This window comes from Prunus mume, linkage group LG4 (assembly GCF_029339155.1).
Source record: "Prunus mume cultivar Tortuosa linkage group LG4, ASM2933915v1, whole genome shotgun sequence".
Lineage (NCBI taxonomy): Eukaryota > Viridiplantae > Streptophyta > Magnoliopsida > Rosales > Rosaceae > Prunus > Prunus mume.
Genome location: NC_142701.1, coordinates 18,633,719 through 18,649,236, shown reverse-complemented (window position 1 = coordinate 18,649,236; position 15,518 = coordinate 18,633,719). Strand labels below are relative to the sequence as shown.

The following is a 15,518-nucleotide window of genomic DNA, read 5'->3' as shown; positions in this document are numbered from 1 at the left end:
CAACTAACCTCAAGGGTCCACTAATTAATCATCCATCACTTACATTAAACTACTCTAGTTTTTAATTTAAAATCAAAGAATGAAGTACCATAAAACATGTTGATATGTTTCAAAACATAATTTTGAGTCAAATTATCTATGTGTCATGTCCGACAAGTCACACGTTAGAGAATAAAATTTTTGCATTAGTGCTTACTTATAATATCTTGGTTGCACCGTAGTGCTAATTAATTTTGATTTGGATTCTCACATAATAACAAGTAAACGAATTGATAAAACGGTAAGTCCAAAGAGATTACTTAATTAATCGAGATTGAGTTGACCCTACAGAGAGTGAGGGCATGGTTTATAAGACAATCACCACTGCGTTAAAAGTAATTATATGTTCTATGATTGTAATCGAGACATAACGTAATCAAACTTGTAGTCCAAAGAAATTTCAGAGAAGAAATCATTTACATTTAACTGATACAACTATTTAGTTGTTTATTGTCTTTGAAAATCTCAGTACACTTGTAAGTGAGGTACTTTATTTGAAAAAAAAAAAACAAAAGGGAAAAATGAAAGGTTCCTCCTGATCCTGACATGGGTGAACCTAAAAATTAAGTGAGGTTTAAGACGAGATGATCAACCGATGATCAAGCGTTGTATAAAGCTTTAATTCCTTGAATATCATCCCCATGCAAACCTTTGGTCACTCCAGGGCTTATAGTCGGGTACATAATAGCTCCCTGAACAGAGCTGTGCCCAAGCCCAAGAAGGTGTGTACATTGAGCATACATAGATTAACGTTGGGGTTACGTTGATATAATAACACTCAAATTTTCGTATTGGTTTTGAAACCGGGTCCTCTTCCATGTATGGTACGCCATGACTTTGACTGTAGCTAGCTTGGTCTTGAGGTTCCAGACGACGGCAGGGAAAGGGAAGAAAAAAAAAACAGAGAAGAATAATGGCAAGAACACAAAAATACAGAGACCACCCAAACGCATAAAACAAAAGAGATTCAACGCATGAAACAATTCCTAAATTAATCTAAGCATATTCCTGGTCAAAGTCAACGTATAGTAAAGTAACTACAAATGCAAACACACATCAAGCTCTTGGTAGCTAAAAATGCAAACACACATCAAACATGCATCTCTATAATCTTCCACATTAAACATCAAATATCTTAATAAAGTTCTAAGTCTATCTAGCAATTTTTCCTTCAAAGCAAAATTACAAGCATACAGTAATCACTTTAGTGACGGGATTAAATTATGGGCTATCAACAAAACACCCCTAGATATTTGGTGTCATTCTTAATATGGGCAACAAGGTTTCAATTTCATATATTTACAACCCATGATTTTCAAATTTGACCAATTTAAGTCTTTCATTAAGTTGGCTGTTTGGTCAGATGTTAATTGATGACGTGTCCACTGTGGGACACTAAATTCGTCAAGAGAGGCCGGAATTTGGAAGCGAAGTAGAAATTTTGTTGAGACAGATCATAATTTTTCGGGGTTCAAACTTTGTCTAGAAGAACAAAATTTGTCGGGAAAAGTCACAATTTGTCGGAAGAACAAAATTCGCTGGAAAAGGGCACGCTTTGTCGGCAAAGAAATATTTGGTCTTGGCGTATCAAAATTTGTGGGGAAATAACAAAATATTTTGTGAAAGGTCAACGTTTTGTCAAGAAGAACAAAATACGTCGAGAAAGATCAATCTTTGTCGGCAATGAACAAAATTTGCCGAGACAGGTCAAAATTTGTCGGGAAAGCTAGATAACTGCTTGTTTTAAAGATAAAGCTTCTGCCTGTAAAACAGATGCATGACCAAGCAGACTAGAGCCTACAAGTGAAGGTTTCAAAATTAAATTTAAAACTATTTTTATTGGGAGTACTCCATCCATAAGATATAGCATTTTCTTTTTTTTCCATTTTAAAAAGAAATATTATTTTGATGCCAATCTTGTAAAAGCAAAGTTTTGATTTGAGAAATAGCTTCACTAATATGAGGTGTTCTATTCTGAAAAAGTAAACGATTTCGTTGCTCCAAATTTTCCAGCAAATAGTACAAAATTTGGCAAAAATTAATGAAAGAGAGACATTATTCCATTTAGAAAGGATCCACTCTATAATATCAACATGGTTAGGTTGTGGGGAGACACCAAAATTTAACAAGATTGGACCAAATCTGATTGGAGTAAGTTTCAAAAAGGACAAAGATTTGAAATATTAGTAAAATGATCAAGTTTCTCACGAGTCGCGAGTATGTATGAAGACGTTTTTGTGTATATATATATATATATATATGTAAAAGCCAATTGAATAATTTAATTTTAAAGGGCAATTTTAATTTCCAAATTTTAGCTAAATATGAATCTATATTAGTCTTACCATAATTTAATTGTAAACGTAGCAGAGTTAATAGAAAATTTTCCAGAAATAAAATACGTACTTTTTTATTTTGTATGAGCAAAAGTTTAGGGGAAGATTGGTTACTCTTACCACCATCTTCAGGACAGACCTACAATGTTGAGTCGGAAGGACTTACGCGTGGCATCCAACTGCCAGTTATCATCGGTATTGATTTATGTAGGAAATTATATATCGAGCACCAACAAGGACTGCTGGCAACGGAACTCGAACACTGATGGAGTTGCACACAGTGCAGCAGAAACCTTACAAACTGAACCAACCCTGGTTGGCAAATAAAATACGTACTTCAATGCTCTTTGGGACAAGAGTTTTTGGGTTCATGACCTCAAATTCCAGAGCAAAAGAAGAAGCAAATTTTGGTCCTAATTTGTTGACCCAAGAGAGTAACAATCCCATGACGATTACACATACAAGACCAGATTTACATCAACTCACTTTTTCTCCGTACGAATTGTTCATCACATGTCGAAATTGAAGTGTCTGTAATCAAATTTATAGTGAAGCAAAAAAGTTTCAGACACGAAATATTTAAACTTTAAACTGTCGAAATTCGTATTACAGGTTTAATGCAATATTGTATTGCAACTTCCGAGAACACTCCAGGTGCAGGTGAGGTACCTTATTTAAATTTGATAATAATAATTATTATTATGTAAAGGACGGACGTTGGATGAACATTCTTGATGATTTGATCATCATTTAATGTTGTATAAGTTTTTAATTCCTTGAATATCGTCGGGCTTCAAATTCCGGTTGACCGTTGCAGTGTTGAGAAAGGGGTACATAATCGCTTCTTCAACAGAGCTATGATTAAGCCCAAGAAGGTGCCCTATTTCATGCACAGCAATACTCTGCAAGTCCATGCCACCATTCACAGAACCCACAACCCACATCTCATCAGCGTCGTAGTGAAATCTCCCATCTGTTGGCGAAAAAGCATGGGCAGTTACCCCACCTCGGCCATCAAACGGATACCCATCTCCATGATCGAGCCTCTGAAAACTGATCGTCAGATCTGGTGTCTCATATGCTTCGACCTGACTGAACGTAAACTGTGTGTTATTGGCCCATGATTGAAAAGCACGTTTAACTGGATCTTTGGCCTGATTTGGGGTGCCCTGAAGAAAAGCATAGGTCAAGCGATACTTAGCCGAAGGCCATTTTGGGTTTCCTGAGAAGAAAGAATATTTAGAAACTGTGAGCCCCTCGTGGTGCTGTATCTTTCTTGATATCATGGAGGTGGTACCATTGATGATATCTGGCACACCACAACGTGGTATCATCATGTTTGACACAGTTTTGACATCCAACCTTCCGGTGGCCTCGAGGTTGTAATTGATTTGGTAAGTTTTGATGGCCAATTCCAATTGGTCGTCAAAATCATCATTCTGGGAATGGCCACTCAAGTAACCAAATTTTTCAAGGTGTTTTTTGACGTCTAGGATGCCTTGGACATTGTCACCCTTGCGACACCCCTTAACCTGGTTAAGATACTTAAATGATGATGCTGCATGGGAGAGGAGAGGGAGGAGAAGAAGGAGGAGCAGGGTAGTGATTGTGAACAGAGAAAGAGTTGAAACTTTTGATGGTGCCATTGATGCTAGCTAAGCTAGTAGTAAGAAATACTTTTGGTTTCGAATATGTTGTGGAAAAGCCTCATATACTTTGGAGGGCTATTTATAGCTCTCTAATGAGAAGACTTACAACTCTTACTTCCACTTTGAGATTGAGAGTTGGGCCTTCCATAGTAAATGCATATGCATTACTTTGAGTCTAAACAACTACCCTCTATTAGTGAGGTGCTACGCACTCCCCCAAACCCTAGCCTCCACTATCCCAAGAAACCTCCTAGAGCCATTTTTATTTTGAAGAGGAACTTCCCTCTTCCCTCTTCTCTTTCTCCATCTCTTTTCCTCTCATTTTCATAGACAAAAGATTTTCCATATCTGTCTTCGTTTTGTTATAATTTTCCTCCAATCATCATAGGCGGTTGCGTCTCGGCGTCGAATCTCCACCTGCATTTCGACGGCGGATCTCCACCATCATCCTTTTGCGATATCTTTATGTTCGGAATAAGTCATAAAGACTCTTTGAGTTCTATGTGTAGTTTTTAGCTCTCATTTTATGAGAGCTTTTCACCTATCATTTGTGAGAGCTTTTCACCTCACATTTGTGAGAGCTTTATTTGTATTGTTATGACTTGATTTTTTCAAGTTTTGTATTTTATCAAATTAGGAAAAACGAAAACCATGGTTTAGAGAAATCAAACATGCAATTAAACAAGCAAATAAAAAATCGACCGTCATTTTAAAAACAACTTAGATCAATTTTAAGACGACGCTAGGACGAGTGACGAACCGTCATGGTCTACATATTTAACCACATAAATAAGAAGCTACCATCGTCTTATTTAGTTGAAGTAGTTGTGTTCAAAGTTGGAAACTTTCCCTCTTTGTCTGTGTATTTTATCAAACTTGGAAAGAAAAAAATGATTTTCACCAGAAAAAAGGTAAAATGATTTTCAAAACAAAAACCGTATGAGCATGCAAAATAGCAACAAAAATAGTGAGAAATGAAAGCTTACCTTTTGCGTGCAATGAAAGCTTTCTCTCGGAGTTTGGTGTTTAAGTTCAGAGACGACGACGAAGACGAGAGGAAGACGATGAGATACTCTGACAAGGAAAAAAGACGAAAAGTTTTCTCTGGGAGATTGAAATTTTTTCTCGGGTTTGGAAACAATGCATGTGCAAGTCAGGTAGACGAAAAGTTGTATATATATATATACAAACCGTTTCATAGTAATAAGACGGCGGTTTACATAGAACGATGACGTATAAATAAACAAACTACGACGATAATTTGAACTTAGGACGTGGTAAATAAATACGACAGTAGTGTTGTAGGTACCGCCGTAGTAAACTCCTAAATAAAAGTCAATAAATCAATATCTCGCGTCATGGTAGAAGTATTTAACACGACGGTTTTTTGTAATTTACCGACGTTCATTTTTATAATATAAGTCGTTTTTTTGTAATATACCGACGTGGTATTTATAAATAGATTGCGGTTTTGTGTAAGGACCGCCGTGGGTTTTAAAAATTTATTGTATAAATTTGTCGCTTTCTTTCAGTTTCAGTTTTCATTTAGGTTTCCATGTTCTTCCTCTCTCACAGACACTCTCTCTCACATCTCGAAGACAATAATTTGGATGTCTTTCTCAAAAAGAAATGGAGCTTACTCTCCAACAAATCTATGTCCATAAGAAGAAGCTTGTCAATCCTGATAGGAGACTTAGTGCTTCTGAATACTCCTTGCTTTCCATCAAAAGAGATGCAAGCTTGGCCTCCACTCGCTGTCGAAGGAAAGTTCGCTTCTCAGGGAAACACTGAAGATCTCTGCTCGATTTTCTTGGCTAAGAAGATCCGTCAGGTTTGTGATAAAAGAAGATGGGTTATCGGCATTAGTGAAGAAGATGTTCCTTTATCCGTAGAGCTTCTGAAGAAGAAGATGGGTTTTCAAGAATGCGATAAAGAATAGAAATGGCTTCAGATGGCCTCTAAAGCCTGAGCAATCGAATCAGATGGCTTCAGTTGTCAATGCTTTGAACTATCCAAGTCCTGCAGAAAGAGAACGGTTAAAGAAATTTAAACAACGACGGTTTTTTGTTCTACCGACGTCTTTTTTTAAACTAAGACGACGCAATATTTTTTTTCGCGACGTGGATTCGTTTTTAAAACGTCTTATGTGTAATATAACCGACGTGAATTTTATTTTTATAATTATAAATAGAATTTTTTTTCCCTTGTTCTTTCAGTTTATTTTTCAAAAACAATGCCTTATAAATAGAGTTTTTTTTCCCGAGGAAATTAATGTTCTAGAATTTGTAAAGTTTCTTTTTTGGGTGACTGATTTAAATCAAATAAGAATATAAAAACAACGAATGTTTGTTGTTATACCGTCGTCTTTTTTTAACCTAAGACGACGCAATATTTTTTTCGCGACGTGGATTCGTTTTTAAAACGTCGTTATGTGTAATATAACAGACGTGGATTTTATTTTTATAATTATAAATACAATTTTTTCCCTTGTTCTTTCAGTTTATTTTTCAAAAACAGTGCCTTATAAATAGAGTTTTTTTTCCCGAGGAAATTAATGTTCTAGAATTTGTAAAGTTTCTTTTCTAGTTGACTGATTTAAATCAAATACGAATATAAAAACAACGACTGTTTTTTGTTATACCGTTGTCTTTTTTTGTCGTCTTAAGTAAGACTAAGACGACGTAATGTATTTGTTCCCCGACGTGGATTATTTTTGTTAAACGTCGTTAGGTGTAATATAACCGACGTGGATTTGGTTTTTTAATTATAAATAGGGTTTTTTTTCACGGGTGCTTTCAGTTTTAGTATTCGATTAGGGTTTCAACTTCTTCTTGCCCCTTTCTTTGTCTCACCTAATCTCTTAGGAGGCAATTATTTGAATGTTGGTGTGTGTGTATGTTTGTGTATCTGATTTACAAACATACACACATCACCAATTTTCAAAAAATTGTCTCTCTGATTGCAAATCTGTGGCTGCCGTCGTGAAGTTTTAGGAAGCAATTGTTTGGATGTTGATGTGTGTGTGCGTTTGTGTAGATACACAAACGCACACACATCATCAACTTTCAAAAAATTATCTCTCAGGCTGCCGTCGTCAAATTTCAGAAGCAATTTTTTGGATGTTAATGTGTATGTGCGTTTGTGTATCTCAAAGACACAAATACACATACATCATTAACCTCTAAAATATTGTCTTTCTGGTAAGATTATGATGAGGAACAGAGTTCCATCTTGTAAGATTTCCTAACCCTTGTGATCTCAGAAAAATCTGATTATGTCGGTGGTTTTCTATATAAACCGTCGTGGTTATTTCAATTCTTGTCATTAAGTATATCTACCGACGTAGTATAACAAAATCCAAGAAATAAATTGTTAAAAAAAATTCTTATTCAGACGACGGTTTAAATATAATGTATGACGTATAAAGTGAATAAATACGACGTTAAATTGTATAATACGTCGTTAAATAAAAACCCCAACGTGGTGAGATTTAAAGATACCGTCGTAGAAATACGAGAAAGACGTCGTTATATTTATCTTTGCCGTAGTTGTACATTAATTTAATACGGCGGTATTTTGTATTTTACCGCCGTGGATTTATTTGTAATTATACGGCGCCTTATACGAAAACTTGGTCGTGTTAATTTCTGGGTAAAAACGGCGACTTTTTTTGAAATTGTCGTCTTTACTTTCTACGTCGGTCGATTCATAACTTCCGCCATTATTTGTTGGCTATGATTTTACTACTTGGAAATCCTATTTCAATAAGACGTCGGTTTTTTAATTAGGTACATCGTGTTTTAGGAACAACCATTTGAATCTCCATTTTTTAGTTGTCTAAGGTGTTATTACACGACGGTTTTATAAAACCGTCGTCTTTTAAAAAACAACGACGGTTTTCACTTAGACCGTTGTTTTTTTCTGGTCGTCTTTGTCACTTTTTGTAGTAGTGTTGTGGTTATTATCTTTTATGATTTATGCTGACATTTATTTTATCAAATTTATATTTATACTTTTTTTAAGGGAAAATTGTATAAATAGTACCTAAACTTTTAGGCATGTGCACCATGAACTTTCAATTTTTACTTTTAACCACCTAAACTATGTAATGTATTGTTATCCACCACCTATACGTCTAACTTCATTAAAATTTCTGTGAAGTGTAAGGGTATTTCCGTCAATTCACCATAGAGAATAATCATCCTTCTTGGAATCCAACCCGAATGCATCAAAAGAGCATATCTACAAGCAATTTCAAATAATGCTGCAGTTCGACTATTGGGATCAACAACCCCATACGTCCATGCATCTCTACGGTTGCCAAGCATGAGAAATTAATAAAAGGGAGTTTCACTAAAACACCCAAAATAGGAGCTGAAATTATAAAAAAACCCAACACCCAAAACACTTTATAAACACACCCAAAACCCATCATTACACACACTCAAAACCCATTTATAAACACACCCAAAAAATATACAATTGTTGACTTTGAGGTTGATTTTGGGTGTGTTTCTATGTTTAAATAGTGTTTGGGTTTTTTTATAAATACATGTTTAGGATTGAGTTTATTTATAAATTTGTATTAATAAAATATATACTGCCCAAAAACATTACAACCGTTAGGCTATTCTGATCCACACCCTAAAAAAATGCAGGCAAGAGTCGAGCAATTCTCGTGTTGCCAAACCGAGAGAATGTTATTCTCACAACTAGTATAAGCCATGATTGTAAAGGTTTTTTTCACTGCAATTCACAAATACCAAAACATAAATAAAAGATCACATATTCTATTCAAGGCTCTCTCTCTCTCCCCTCCCTCCAGCAATATGGAATGCTTAGGGTGGATGACAATTGGCGTTGGTAAGGGGTAGGGGAAGTCTGATATAATTAGGTTAACTTTTTTTTAATAATTATTTTTAGTTATAATTAATTGACAAAAATACTCTTAAATTTAATGGAGTTAGACATAGGTGGTATATTGCAACACTTTACAAAGTTCAGATGATTAAAAATAAAAATTAATATTGATGCACATGCCTAAAAGTTTAGGTGGCATTTATGCAAATTTTCCTTTCTTAAATATATATATATATAAGCGATAATCTAAATTACAAGGGGAAATAGTTTATCACACACACACTACCAAAATGTCATGGGGGTTTGAACTCTATATTTAGACTTTTGAATGGTAAAAGTTTTGCTTATAGACAAATAAATAAATTATTAATAATTTTCTATTTCACTAATTTATATGTCTAAAAAATTTGATTGACCACAAATGATGGGTTAGGATTATGATTGATCAAAGTTAGAATTATGACCCAGTTTACAACTTGTGGTCCTTGCCAATGCACAAAGTGAAAAACATGGTCCCTTTTGTTAGATACAAGCCTAACATTATCATTTTTGGTTTAAGTTTATCACAAAATGGTCATACCCCGTTTCATTTCGTTGTAATTCTTAAACATTGCGTAGTAAAGTTTGTCTTATCATCTAATGGATTTCAATGGTCCATCTCCTTGTAACTTGTAAACCCCTCTCTATTTCGGAATAAAATGGACCAATTTAGTGGAAATGTACTAGTAAATGGACCATGTTTACAACTCTTCTTCTTTGATCCGTTTTTCCTTCTATTCTATGATATTTGGACAAGAAGGGAGAGCAAGGACAAATTCCAGAGCTTGGGAAGAAAGCAAAACTAGTCCTAAATTGAGATTTTTTTTAATTTTTTATTTATAATGACGTTGCACGGGAGAGGAGAGTGATTGTGAGGGGAGAAAGAATAGATTTTGATGCGATTATGCTATACTATATCTAGCAAGTAATAACCAGGTTTTGGACATCATATTTTCAGTAGCTGTGAATAATTCTATTATTCAGTTTCTTGTATAAAGTCCATCTTGGAAGACAATGCTTCCAATAAGTTGAGCAAAGTAATAAATTATCAATATTCTTAAGTTATTTGAACCTCAAATTTTGAATTCAGATTCCTTATAGAACCCTAAGAGAGAAAAGTTTCATATTACTTTTCCAGATTGAGTTGACCCCTAGAGAGAGAGGACATGGTTTATAAGACAATCGCCACTGCTTTAAAAGTAATGATATGTTCTATGATTGCAATGGGGACAAACTTGTATTCCAAAGAAATTTCAGAAAATAATAAATCATTCAAACTTGTATTTAAGAAATTTCAGATACAACTTTTAGTACACTTGTAAGTGAGGTACTTTATTTGAAAAAAAAAACAAAAATAAAAGGGAATAATGAAAGGTTCATGACTTTGGGTTTGGGTGAACTTAAAAACGAAGTGAGCTTTAAGACAAGAGATGATCAACCGATGATCAAGCGTTGTATAAAGCTTTAATTCCTTGAATATCATCCCCATGCAAACCTTTGGTCGCTGCAGGGCTTATAGTCGGGTACATAATAGCTCCCAGAACAGAGCTGTGCCCAAGCCCAAGAAGGTGCCCTATTTCATGCAAAGCCACAGTCTCCAAGTCATAAGCACCACTCACGGCGCCCACAGAAAACCGCTCATCAGCGTCGTAGTGAAATCTCCCGTTTGTTGGAGCAAATGCATGGGCTATGGTCCCTCCTGGCCCGTCAAAGGGAGATCCGTCTCCATGATTACCCCTGTGAAAACTCACTGTCAGATCGGGGTTCTGATTGCTCTGGCTGAAGGTGAAGTGTGTGTTGGCGGCCCATGTCTGAAAAGCACGTGCAACTGGTCCCGTGGCCTCAGCTGGGGTGCCTTGAAGAAAGGCATAGGTGAGGTGATACTTAGAGGCCGGCCATTTTGGGTTTCCCTGGAAGAAAGTATAATGAGCAACTGTGTGTCCTCCGTGGTGATGGTGGTGAGGGTGCCTTTGTTTGCCTGATCGCATGGAGGAGGTACCATTGATGATATCTGCGACACCGCAACGTGGCATCATCATATTGGATACAGTTTCAGCATCCAATGTTCCAGTGGCTTTGAGGTGGTAATTGAGTTGGTATGTTTTGATGGCTGACTCCAATTGGTCGTCAAAATCATCATCGTTGAAGTGGCCATTATTGTTGCTGCTTAAGTAACCAAATTTTCCGAGGTATTTTTTGAGGTCTTGGATGCCTTGAACCTTGTCACCCTTGTGGCATCCCTTGAGATGCTCAAGGAACTCAAATGGTGATGAAGTTTTTTTGTGGTGGGTTTCTGCTGCTTTTGAGTAGGAGAGGAGAGAAAGGAGGATGAAGAGAAAAGTAGTGATTGCGAATAGAGAAAGAGTCGAAGTTTTTGATGATGCCATTGTATATTTGGGAAATAAATAATTTTGCTTTTGGATATGCTGTGCAAAACCCTCATACTTGGAAGGCTATATATAGGTGTATAATGAGCAGACTTACATCAACGGTCGTGAAACGGTGCAACTCTAATTTCCACCTTCATATTGAGAGCTGGGCTTTCCTTAGTAAACGTATTCTAAGTCTGGCCGTAAGAGATATGACAATCGCCGGGTGGAAGAGGAAAATAGAGAAGACAATTTTGATGAGACTTGTTCTTAGTTCAGATTCATGGGAATGACTAGCGCGCCAGAGATGTAGAAGCTATCAACGCAAGAGACAATTAATTTAATGTTCTGGTCAAAGTTAGTGTTCATAGTAGAGAAATAATTTTGTTAGATCAATTCATGAATTCATGCTACTGGGGAACGACTTGTTCAAGAAATATATTGTTAGCATTTTTTTTTAATAAATAAAAGTGGTATTTATTTGGATATCTTTTCTATTTATTTTTGCCTAATAAAGACCTGAATTCATGCTACTGGGGAACGACTTCAATTTGGCTTCTTCTTCTTCTTCTTTTTTTTTTTTTTTTGTGCTTTTTTTTTTTGGGGAAATATTTGCAGTTTTCATATAAGTAATGCTAGTTTACCGTAATACACGTTTACTGACTGTTACATAGACATTAATTCATGAATGGCAACTGATTCCAACTGTGCAAGTTTGCCTTGAATATCAACTGTGCAAATGTCCCTTTGGTGGATCTTATTTCGTGAACAACATGAAAGACTGACTATTCTTAGCTCGAAAAGATCTACGCTTTGAAGACTCGTTTTGAGTCTTAAACAGCAGTCATTCTAAGGGAGACTTTTTGGCCAACTCCTTCCTTCGGTCAAGTATAATATATGGGTCCATGCAAAATTCTGAAGTTTGAATAATTCATTTTTCTTCGATGCGTAGTAAATTAAACTTTTTAAATTGGAGTTTGTTGACCTATGTGGCAAGTTAGTTGAAAACGTTTGTTTGCTCCAACAAAAAAGAAGAAGGATTATTTGCTACTTTAATAATTTGTGCATCACCATACTCTTCAATTCAATTCATATAATGTTTGTTTTTTAGCACTTTCAAAAATGTGGGTTTCTTCGAAAACATGTGAAAAAAAATGTCTATGTATTTATTATATGGAAAGAAAAAGTGCAAGTTTTTAGCATTTTCAATGTAGATTTTGTTCTTCCAAGGTAAAATAAATATTTTGAAGAGCCAAGATCAACTTGTCAGTTCTAAAGAGAGAGAAAGAGGTTGCATCTAGGGGTGGACCTGTCATTCTTCTTTGTTTCTTTCTTGGCTGGAATTTTCTCTAACCCCCTTTTCTTGAAAAATAAGAAAATATGCCAAGCAAAACCCTCTCCTCCAAAACCCCACTCATGCTTATCTTTTTCACCCTTCACTTCACTCTTCTTCACCAATCGACTATCTTTCTCTTTGGCACCACGCCATTTTTTTTTTTTTTTTTGGATCTGTAAGTACTATAACCAGGTTTTGAGCCCTTAATTACCTATCATTTTGTTACTTGGTTGTGCTAAGTGTTTCTTGGTAGACGATACTTGCACTGCTTAACTGAAGTTTAAACTTGTTGAGAGTGTTCTTCCCTCTGGAAGTAAAAGTCTGTCATTTTGGGTCTCTCAACCTGTTGCCAATTGATTTTAGGTCACATTATCACTCATTGATATGACTAGTTTTTTTGGGTCAAACAATGGATGACTATTGATTCATCTAATCACTTTTTTTTATAATAAAAAAAAAATTAATTACTAATCGTTTATGACTTGAAAGTACAACCTTTGAAGGTTCTCTAATTAAGATTTATACGTGAGGATAATCAGATTTTCTACGTCCCAAAGAAATTTCTAACAAGAAAATGAAAAACTCCGGAAATTAATATTTAAAATTCCAAATGGTGTGTATATCACAATTTACGAGCTTCAAACAATTGAATATCCAGCATAAATATGCTGCAACTTTAATGCAATATATTGTATCGCACACTCCACTCCAGGTGAGATACCTGATTTGATAAACATAAAAACATAAAAACATTCTTCATGACCTGATCGTCATCAAGATCAAGTGTTGTATAAAGCTCTAATTCCTTGAACATCATCCGCATGCAAACTTTGGGTATATCCCGAAGGAATTTGAGATTGCATGACAGCTCCTGAAACAGAGCTATGGTCAAGTCCAAGAAGGTGTCCAATTTCGTGCAAAGCCACAGTCTCCAAGTCGAAACCACCCGGCACAGCGCCCACCACCCACGTCTCATCAGCATCATAGTGAAATCTCCCATCAGACGGCGGAAAAGCATGGGCTATGGTCTTACCTGGGCCATCAAATGCATTATTAGCCCCATCTCCATGATCACCCCTCCCAAAACCGATCTTCAGATCAGCGCTCTCAAAGCTTTGGGCTTGGCTGAACGTGAAGTGTGTGTTGCCCTGCCATGTTGCAAAAGCACGTGCAACTGCGCCCACAGCCTCAGATGGGGTGCCTTGAAGAAAACCATAGGTGAGGTGATACTTATTGGCAGGCCATTTTGGGTTTCCTTGGAAGAAAGCGTAATGACCAACTGTGTGAGTTGAACCATGTCCTCCCCTTTTGTTTCCTGATCTCATGGAGGTGGTACCGTTGATGATATCCGGCACACCACATCGAGGTATCTCCATGTTCTTTACGGTTTTCGCATCTAATGTTCCAGTGACCTTGAGGTGGTAATTGATTTGGTAAGTTTTGATGGCCAACTCCAGTTCGTCATCAAAGTAGTCATCATTGTTGGTATTGCCATTCAAGTAACCAAACTTTTCAAGGTATATTTTGAGGTTTTGGATGCCTTGAACTTTGTCACCCTTGTGACACCCTTTGAGATGTTCAAGGAACTCATAAGAAGATGTTTTTTTGTGGTGGGTTTCTGAGGCTTTTGCGTAGGAGAGGAGAGAAAGGAGGATGAAGAGGAGTAGGGTAGTGATTGCGAAGAGAGAAGGAGTTGAAGTTTTGGATGATGCCATTGCCATTGTAAGGAAATGGTTTTGGTTTTGGGTATGGTGTGCAAAACCATCATTCATTGGAGGAGTATTTATAGGTTTATAAATGAGCAGAAATGCATAAACGGTCGTGAGACGGTGCAACTCTAATAATTTCCACATTCAGATTGAGAGCTGGGCCTTCCATAGTAAATGTATTTTAAATCTTGCGGTTGGAGACATGACAATTGCCGGTGGAAGAGGACAATTATGATGAGACTTGTTCTTAGTTCGGATTCATGGGAGTGACTGGCACGGAAGAGTAAGTTACGTCGAAGCTTAATTGATCCACTAACCTCAACAGGAGACAATTTTAATGGAGATAAGAATTCCCCACGGGAGACAATTCTAACCTATGAAGTCTTTTTGGCCAACTCCTTCTTTCGGTCAAGTATAATATATGGGTCCATGCATGAAACAAAATTTAAATTCACTACCTAACTCTTAATACGGTAGGACTTGTTCTTTTTCCAACGGTGAAAAGAATTCCCAATTCGAATTTGTTCTTCTTCGATGAGTAGCAAACTAAATTCTTTAAATTGAAGTTTGTTGATTTATGTGACGATTTGAAAAAGTTTGTTTCCTCTGACCAAAAAAAAAAAAAAAAGTTTATTTGCTATTTTTAATAATGTGGGTTTCTTCGACAACATGTGAAAAACTATCTATATATTTATTATATGAACAGAAAATGTGCAGTTTTTAGCATTTTCAATGTAGATTTTGTTCTTCCAAAGTAAAATAATTATTTTGAAGAGCCAAAGTCAACTTGTTAGTTCTGAAGAGAAAGAAAGAGGTTGGGTAACTGAGTTTAACAAATCTATTGGAGAGAGTTTTGCTTATATAGCTTACCTATTTTAGCATTCCCAAACTGTTGGTCTTTGACCAAAATAAAAAATTTGTTGTTGAAGAGGCTATGTATTTGATGTTGTCTCTATTTGAATTCTTGAAAGACTCTTACAGCATGTTTACGTATCAGTAATGGGTATGGGAGGAAAGAGAATAATCTTTATTCTTGACTTCCCATGCGCTTACTTGCAATCAAGAATGAAAAAATATGTGGGCCCTACCTCAAAATCCATAATCACGACCCCTCAAAACCAGGAATCAGATCAACTAGGGAGTAGTCGATCTGATTCCCATTCCTTTTTTCCCTTAACACC

General features: G+C 36.1%; 1 protein-coding gene and 2 pseudogenes across 1 annotated transcript; all 3 read right to left on the bottom strand.

Moving 5' to 3' along the window:
* Positions 1-2,972: 2,972 nt before the first annotated feature.
* LOC103329926 (metalloendoproteinase 2-MMP pseudogene) lies at positions 2,973-4,054 on the bottom strand (annotated as a pseudogene).
* A 6,120-nt stretch (positions 4,055-10,174) lies between these two features.
* On the bottom strand, positions 10,175-11,589 carry LOC103330190 (metalloendoproteinase 2-MMP pseudogene; annotated as a pseudogene).
* A 1,622-nt stretch (positions 11,590-13,211) lies between these two features.
* Positions 13,212-14,481, bottom strand: LOC103330188 (metalloendoproteinase 3-MMP-like). The gene has a single exon (XM_008232737.3). It carries the CDS (start codon positions 14,479-14,481, stop codon positions 13,408-13,410), a length of 1,074 nt encoding a protein of 357 aa, XP_008230959.2. The 3' UTR covers positions 13,212-13,407.
* Positions 14,482-15,518: the final 1,037 nt, after the last annotated feature.

Bases quoted from the DNA above. Each gene is read 5' to 3' on its own strand.
- LOC103330188 (XM_008232737.3), bottom strand. From the start codon at position 14,481: ATGTGGAAATTATTAGAGTTGCACCGTCTCACGACCGTTTATGCATTT.